This window comes from Pinus tabuliformis, chromosome 6 (genome assembly GCF_031772625.1).
Source record: "Pinus tabuliformis cultivar Carrire ecotype Pingquan chromosome 6, CPIR1, whole genome shotgun sequence".
Lineage (NCBI taxonomy): Eukaryota > Viridiplantae > Streptophyta > Pinopsida > Pinales > Pinaceae > Pinus > Pinus tabuliformis.
The window spans coordinates 706,036,215-706,044,674 of NC_142292.1; the positions used below are offsets into that span (position 1 = coordinate 706,036,215).

Below are 8,460 nucleotides of genomic sequence, written 5' to 3' on the forward strand. Positions count from 1 at the left end.
TTGACTCACACTAATTCTTAAGTTGTGTTGCGTTAAGAATGGGTCCCAACTAAAACAATCACATGTGGAGTACAGCGATTTCTGCTGGGGAAGATATGGAACTCTGCTCACTGGTCGGCAATCCTCGATAATGCAGTGACAGGTGGAAATTCCGGGAACTTCATACTTGTACCGTTCGCATTAGTTCAGTCCCTGAATTTAGTTGAAAATAATAATTTAATAATAAGAGAAAAAGATTATTAATTTCGTTCAATTGCGACTTCGTTTGTTCAATGAACGGTTGAACTCAGAAATCCACCAGATTGTTTTCAATCTCACTTTGTTTGTGAGATCATTCACACAAAAATATTGAAGTGGAGCGCGCTTTCTCTATCTCTGCAAAACATCTTCGATCTGCTTCTTAGCTCCAATGGCACAGGTTAGCTTGACCCCAGCTCGTGACGCTACATCCTGCGCATCCTCCTCCACATCCCACTCACTCGACAATACCAACAGCTATGTCTATCAGGTTTTCATTAATCACCGCGGACCGGATGTGAAGAAAGGTCTCGCCAGCCATATTTATCATCGTCTTAAAGCCCTAGGAGTAGCAGCATTTTTAGACCAGCAAGTATTGCAAGGAGGAGAGAAGATCACTCCTCAAATCGAAGGGGCTATTCGAACAGCCTCGGTCCATCTCGCCATATTCTCTCCGAGATATGCCGAATCAAGCTGGTGCCTCGACGAACTCGTATTGATGTTGAGGTCGGGCGCTACGATTATCCCCATTTTCTATCATGTCAGCCCTGGGGAACTAAAGCGGACGCAGGCCAGAGATGGGGTGTATGCTCGACTCCTGAGCATCCTCCAGTGTGTCTTTCTATGTGTGCGGGACGAAAGTGGAGGGTATGCTCGAGCCCTGCGGATGCTTGCAAAGAAGCCACGGCATGACTCCAACACTATTAAGAGATGGAAGGATGCCCTTTTATCTGTCGCAGAAATAAGCGGTTTTGAGCTCAACGCGTGTAACGGGTAAGTGCGCCTCCACTTCCTAGTTTTTTATCTGCTGGATTAACAGCAATATCATTCTTACTAGTCATTTTATTGTGAATTAATATTATTCAGTGCCGACGAGGGGCAGCTCGTGGAGGAGGTCGTCCAAAAAGTTTTGCAAGAGGTTCGCAGGCCCCCTCTGGATGTAGCTAAATATCCAACTGGCCTGGGCCCAAATGTAAAAGGCTTGGATAATGTCATTGCAGCCGCGAAGGGGGAGCCTCACATTGTGGCAATTGTGGGTCTTGGCGGCATCGGAAAAACGACTGTCGCCAAAGAAATTTTCAACAGTGCCCGTGCAAAAGACAATAAAAAATGCTTTTTATTTGATATCAGATCCAAATCTTTAGATTCCCTGCAGAGTAGCCTTCTTGAGGATTTGGGTGTACGAAATGTACAAATAAAGAATGTTGATGAAGGCAAATCCAAGATCAAAATGCATCTATCATCCTCTCAGCAGGCCCCTGTTGTTTTAGTTTTAGATGATGTGGATCATATTGATCAGCTGGATGCATTACTTTTTCCGCTTAAAGATGTCATTCATCCAAAGAGTTTGATTTTAGTTACGTCTCGCAATAGAGATGTGCTTAAAAGCTCGGGGATTATGGAGTCATCCATTTACACCATGCAAGGCCTCAGTCCAGAACACTCGGAAGAGCTCTTTTGCTTGCACGCTTTCGGTCAGCCCCATCCTGTAGTAGGATTTGTGGAAGTGGTTCAAAAGTTTTTGGAGGTATGCAACGGATTGCCATTATCTCTTAAAGTACTTGGGGCGCTTCTTCGTGGAGAAGATGATTTAGAGTACTGGAATGAACAATTGCACAAGACTTCCGAAATACTTCCCAGCGATATACAGAGAACACTTCAGATTAGTTATGATGCTCTGGATGAACAGGAGAAGCAGATATTCTTAGACATCGCCTGTTTCTTCATAGGGGAAGATAAGGATACTGCCATAACAATATGGAACGAATCTGGCTGGTCGGGACGGCTGGGTTTTTGGAAGCTGGAAAACAGGTGCTTGGTGGACGTGCAGGACGGAAAGTGGTTGAGAATGCACGACCACATTAGAGATCTTGGCAGATATCTGGCGAAGGATTCAAAATATCCGCGTCGACTTTGGCAACTGACTGAGGACAATCTTTATAATGTGGCTGAACAATCTTCTGTGAGTATTTTGAAGCTTTCGGCCGACTTTCTAAATAACGTTGTGTTATCCGTATTTTGAAGTTTTAATTTCTTAAAACCCTCTAATATGGTCAATTGTTTCAGGTGCGTGGAATTAGCATGGTTAATAGAAATGTCCCTGATCAATCTTTGGAAAACCTTTCTGGCATTTGCAACCTAAGTGACTTGCGGATCCTTAGGGCTGAAGGTTATTTTGTTGAACGCGTATTCAGCAGTAGAGAGCGACCGAAACTAATGTATCTCCACTGGAAAAACTGTCCGACCTCCTCGTTACCTTTCTCGCTTCCAATAAAGAATTTAATATTGTTACATATAGAGGGGAGAAAATTGAAAACACTGTGGCAAGATGAATCTCAGGTAGCTTTGTTGATTTATTTACACGTCGCTTTACTTTTTTCTTCAATTTGTAAAAGGTTGTTTGAAGTTAAGAATTCCAGACTGTCAAACCAACCGTATGTAAATATTGCAGGCACCTTTGCAGTTGAAGAAATTGTATATTGATGGTCCTCTTTCAGAGGTTCCAGAGTCCATTGGCAAGCTGAAGCACCTGGAAGAATTTGTGCTGTCCAATAGTGATCATGAAAGTTTGCCAAAGGAATTTTGTAATATGCATTCCCTGAAACATGTCAGGTTCAACCATTGTTATAAAATGAAGTTGGTGCCACAGTCAATTGGGAACCTGACGGGCCTCCAAAGCCTTTGCCTGGGCTGGTGCTCCAGTCTGCAGATGCTTCCGGACTCCGTTGGGAACCTGACGGGCCTTGAAACGGTTGATCTCAGTCACTGCTCCAGTCTGCAGATGCTCCCGGACTCGGTTGGGAACCTGACGGGTCTCCAAAGCCTTACACTGTATATGTGCTCAAGTCTGCAGATGCTCCCGGACTCGGTTGGGAACCTGACGGGCCTCCAAAGCCTTGACCTGGACGAGTGCTCCAGTCTGCAGATGCTCCCGGACTCGGTTGGGAACCTGACGAGCCTCCAAAGCCTTCAGCTGGGCTGGTGCTCCAGTCTGCAGATGCTCCCGGACTCGTTTGGGAACCTGACGGGCCTCCAAAGCCTTTACTTGCGAGAGTGCTCCAGTCTGCAGATGCTCCCGGACTCGGTTGGGAACCTGACGGGCCTCCAAAGCCTTACACTGTATAAATGCTCCAGCCTGCAGATGCTCCCGGACTCGGTTGGGAACCTGACGGGCCTCCGAAGGCTTGCACTGCATAACTGCTCCAGTCTGCAGATGCTCCCGGACTCGGTTGGGAACCTGACGGCCCTCAAACGTCTTCTCTTGTGTGAGTGTTCCAAATTACAGATGTTGCCCAATGTGGAGCATTTGAGCTCATTGGAGTTACTTGAGGTGTATGGATGTTCGGAACTGCAATGGAGTGAGGGAGTAGTCGAGCAGCTGCGCCAACGACTGGGAGAACGCTTCGTGGAAGAGAAAGCGAAGAGAGCATGGAAGGAAAGAATTCTGAAGAGGAAGCTAATTAGGAGGAAGTAGCAAGCGAAGAAAGCATGGAAGGATACCCTGAGGAGGCAGCAAGCGAAGAAAGGTAGTAAAATATGAAAGCACTTCATAATTAGAATATGGGTAAGTGGCCACAGTGCTCACTGCAGGTTGCATAGAGGGTTAAAGGCATGTAATAAGAAGCCCATGTAGGCAAGATTTGTTTTATTAATTAGGTGTGTAAAATAGTGAGACATATTTACGTCATGTCCCTAATCTCCTTCAGTGGCGTCTGATTTGTTTCATTGTATTATCCTCTTCCTTAGGACATAAGACGTTAATATGTATTACTAACGTTACATTATATTGATATTTTAAACTGAAGGCATATTGATGTTTTTTAGCAGAACTTTGATCTCATTGCACACAAACTATTTGTGTTTGCGTTTTCAAGCCATTTTTAAAATGTGTACAACTTTGTTTCTGGAAATTAAAGCTGATTTAGAATTTTTTGCATGGAAATTAAAGCTGATTAAGAACCATTTTTGCATTGTCGAGAATAATTTAAATAAAAAATCAAAATGTCTTTTGCAACACATATTATATTAAATAGCATTCTGAGTTATGTCTCTTGCAATACATTACTTTAAATAGAAATATTCTAAGTTAAATATTAACATTCTGAGTTAAGTCTCTTGCCATACATTACTTTAAATAGAAATATTATGAGTTAGGATAGCACTATTTGAAAAAAAAAAAATAATGAGAACATTTTTGAAGTGTATTTTAAAATAATTAATTTCTAATTGATTTATATGTTTAATAATATATATTAGAAAGTAAGATAATTTTTATAATATAATTTTTAAATATTATAAAATTTAAATTATATTTAAAAAATATTATGTATTTTAAATTTGCATTAATTATGTTAATAGGCATTTTTTTGTGGGGTTGTACTACCAAATTAAAGACACTTATTTTCGTTTTCTTTCTTTCAATAATAACTTGACACATGGATGCTAGCTCATGAGCATGATGACCGGAGAATTTGTTGGTTTAAGTATCAATGCAGATATTATACGTGAACACTGAGTGTTGCAGCAAGGCTACAACATGACCTGCTCAAAGCCACCGAATGCCAGAAACCACTATTGGAAATATCTCTGGAAACAACCCTCTGAGTACAAATTCCCCCCTTCCGGCTCATGCTTGCACTTACAAAGGACCAATTTTCTAAAGCAAAAGGTTCTTCTTCTTAACAATAGTAACAACAAAAGGGTGTGCCCATTTCGCATGCTTTGCACTTACGTTATAAGAGGCTTACGAGACCTGTTAACAATGGTTGAAATAGAAGAGTCCCATGGCCTAAAAAAATAAATTGAGACTTCTCAAGCCCCGTGCGACAAGAAGACGAGGACAATGAGGATGAAGAGGAGGATAATATGTCTTTGGCTGCTTTGCGAGCCTCACCCACTAGGCATACTTGGATATGGGTGAGCATTACAAGATGGGCACCGACCTCGCCGTGACAAAGGACTCTCTCTACTTGTTCTATTGGGGTTTAGGGGGTTGGATGTGAACTGGGTCAAGTTTAGTTTGGTGAGAGGTGGATTAATTTATGATGGGTATAACTCCCACTTCCTCACCCTTAAACCCTAGTGGTCATATTATTCCTTGGATGTTCTGCCATGTTGTGTAGGAAAGGGAGATGAGGTTGTGTGTGTGATGTCGGTTGTTATACATTCTTGTATGACATTTGTCATGAATGAATCACCATCTTTGAAAACCTTCAACGCAGGCTCTTAATTCACCCATTTATTTGTTGAAGAGTTGTTCTTTGCACGCATAATTAGAGGATTGGCTACTAATTAATGCTTTTCTTGTTATATAGGGTGAAAGCAAGTGTGCTCTTATATATGGTCAAATTAATGAACCACTTGGTGCTCGTGCACGTGTTGGGCTTACAGGATTGACTGTTGCAGAGCATTTTTGAGATGCTGAAGGCCAGGATGTGTTGCTCTTCATTGACAACATTTTCCATTTTACACAAGTATGATTGACATTGTGTCTGATATAATGTTTGTCTCTTTTTTAGTCATTTGGGGAATTTAGTTTTTAAAAAATTGTCACAAACTTTTACAATCTTGTTATGTCATTCAAGAACTATTGTATTTAAATATCACCATCACAAACTGATAGGTTTACAAAGGATTAGCTATGTCCTAATGAATTTGACATCAACACTGACATTAGCATAACAAGAAATTGTTTTCATCTTATTTTGTTTAACAGGAAAACTCTCAAGTGTCTGCTTTGCTGAGACATATTCCTTCAGTTGTAGAGAACATTTCGTGGGCCTCCACTGCATTATTATATGTGACAAGCAAACAAAAGGCATCTGTGTTATATGTGAGAAGCAAACTAAAAGCATTTGTGTTATCTGTGACAAGCAAACAAAAAGCATTTGTGTTCGATGAAAAAAATTCTTTAGTGTTTAAAAATGACAAATCATTTTTGCATACTCTAACTTATGAGACTGAAGCCCTTGAAGCGCCCACCATCCATATTACAGAAACAGTAAACGGTGCAGAACCACAAACCCGCACATTGGGTTTTAAAGGTAATGAAAAGAACTTGATAAAGCCAACAATAAAAGAGGATACCATTGGTTTACCATATAATCCACCTGATCCAATTGCTCTAGGAGGCTTGCACTCTAACATTGATTCAGAGATGTTTGATGTAGAACCCTTTGCCTTAATTAAAGATTCAATGTTTGTTGTGGTCAAGAGAAAGCAACAAAAACGTGGGAGAAAGCATGCAAATGGTCGTGAAGAGCCTATGAATCACATTGAGGCTGAGCGACAAAGGCATGAGAAATCGAACCAAAAATTTTATGAGCTTCCTACCATGGTTTGTAATGTGTCAAAATTGGACAAAGCTTCTCTACTCGGTGATGTCGCTGCTTATATCAAAGCACTTTGTTCCAAACAACAAGATTTGGAGTCCGAGAGGGTTAAATTGTAGGTTTAAATTGACACCATAAAGAAGGAATTATTGATGAATTCTTTGAAGTTGGTAGGTAAAGAAACAACATATCTTTCATGCGTTGACCTTAAAGGTTTTAACGAGGGGAAATTCCTTGGCTTGAATTTAGAAGTTCGCATTGTTGACCGAGAGGTGATAATAAGAATTCAATGTACTAAACATAATCATCCTATTGCAAGATTGATCACAACACTGGAAGAACTTGATTTGGAAGTCCTCCATGCAAGTATTTCTACTATGAAGGATTCGTTAATTATCCATTCATTGTTAAAATGACCATAGGTTTGTACATAGAAGGCCACCTTCATTATTCCATGCTTTGTAAGAAAGTAACTGAATCTTTGAATTAAGTAGTGGAATATCACTGCAATATTGAGAATTTTCCTTTGCATGCTTCATTGTGAATTGTGTTTTCGGACAAGAAATGGTGATGATGTCCTCCAACACCATTTTCACAATGAAAACACCATTTTGTAACATAATTCAAGATTTTTTTATAGAAGTAAAGGGAAAGGACTGTGCACAATATCATAGCTTAATGTTGCTTATCCACTAAAGCAACTTGTTATAACATGTATTTTATTCTTAAAGTGACAGATTATGATGCAAAGAGCATTGTGGTGGTCTTTCCAAAAAACAAAGTTGACTTCAAAAGGGTTATTATGAAATAATCCCCTCATCTTTATCATGTGAAAAACAACTCCATAAGACCACAATGTTTTGTCAAGGTGGTTTTGCAAAGGAAACATTGCGAACACAATTCAAAAGCTAAAATGTCTTTTCTGTGGACTATTCATTTTCAAAGCAGGTATTTGAAAGTTTCTTGACTTTGTAGAGATTGGTGATTTCAATATAATTCTTGGACAAACATGGTGGTATTTTTCTTTTATAAATACTTTTATTTTCTTTGGTCACAAATTGGTAAATGTTTAACATGAATATGCATGCATCAATTTTTTTTTATTTTTTTTTTATATCCATATCCTTGTGATAAAGCAACCAAGATTTCCTTTAGTTCATAAATCTTCTTAATGCAAAGAAATCACAATCTATTCTTGACTGTGTGCAGGTAATGAACTACTCAAGGGTTGTTTTAGAATTTGCATTGGTCTCAACATGATGCTAGTATTTTTTCCTATCTTTTCCCATTATCTAAATATAAAATTAGGTTTAGTCCAAGGCATTTCAGGGAATGTTATCCTTTGCAAGGATATAAAGTATTCAATTTTGTAACTTGTTTTAATCAATGAATAGTATTGATTTATAGCTTAGTGTGATTGTAGTATATATTATAGCTAAGGAAATTTGTTCACGTTTTTAATGTTCTGGTCGGTCTCCATGAAATTGGATTTCAAAGAAGTTGGAAGTAAGCTAAACCCTAACTCTGTTTTGTAAAAATGTTTTTGAATATTTATCATAGTATCCTTTGAGTTTTTCTTCTTTTCCCATCTTTAAATTGTTACCAGATGACTCTTCTTGTTGTAACTATTCAGCAGAAACAGAATGTGAATGACTCCATGATAGGAGAAACTCTATCAAGATGTTTCTTTATCATAAATGTTAATCAAGGGAAATGTTGTGCCTATTGTATCAACACATATTTTCAGAATTTAAATTCTTGAATACTAGGTTCTTGGATTCAGATGGTACTAATGTTGAGATTTCAATGAGGTTATAAACAGAAACGATAACTTGGAAAGTTGGGATTTATGCAACTACTTTCAAATTGTGCTATGAAATTAGTCTCTTCA

At 39.1% G+C, this 8,460-nt stretch overlaps 1 protein-coding gene and 1 pseudogene across 1 annotated transcript; both read left to right on the plus strand.

Annotated features, from left to right (window-relative positions):
• Window positions 1-409: 409 nt before the first annotated feature.
• On the plus strand, window positions 410-3,712 carry LOC149260635 (disease resistance protein Roq1-like). Its single transcript, XM_089460682.1, has 4 exons — window positions 410-1,011; window positions 1,105-2,200; window positions 2,305-2,577; window positions 2,690-3,712. The coding sequence occupies exons 1-4, from the start codon at window positions 410-412 to the stop codon at window positions 3,710-3,712; spliced, it is 2,994 nt and encodes a 997-aa protein (XP_089316808.1).
• Window positions 3,713-3,798: 86 nt separating this feature from the next.
• On the plus strand, window positions 3,799-7,059 carry LOC149260636 (transcription factor MYC1-like; annotated as a pseudogene).
• The last annotated feature ends 1,401 nt before the right edge of the window (window positions 7,060-8,460 follow it).

Bases quoted from the DNA above. Each gene is read 5' to 3' on its own strand.
- LOC149260635 (XM_089460682.1), top strand. From the start codon at position 410: ATGGCACAGGTTAGCTTGACCCCAGCTCGTGACGCTACATCCTGCGCA. The intron at 1,012-1,104 runs GTAAGTGCGCCT...AATATTATTCAG, and splicing joins GAGCTCAACGCGTGTAACGG to TGCCGACGAGGGGCAGCTCG. The intron at 2,578-2,689 runs GTAGCTTTGTTG...TAAATATTGCAG, and splicing joins TGTGGCAAGATGAATCTCAG to GCACCTTTGCAGTTGAAGAA.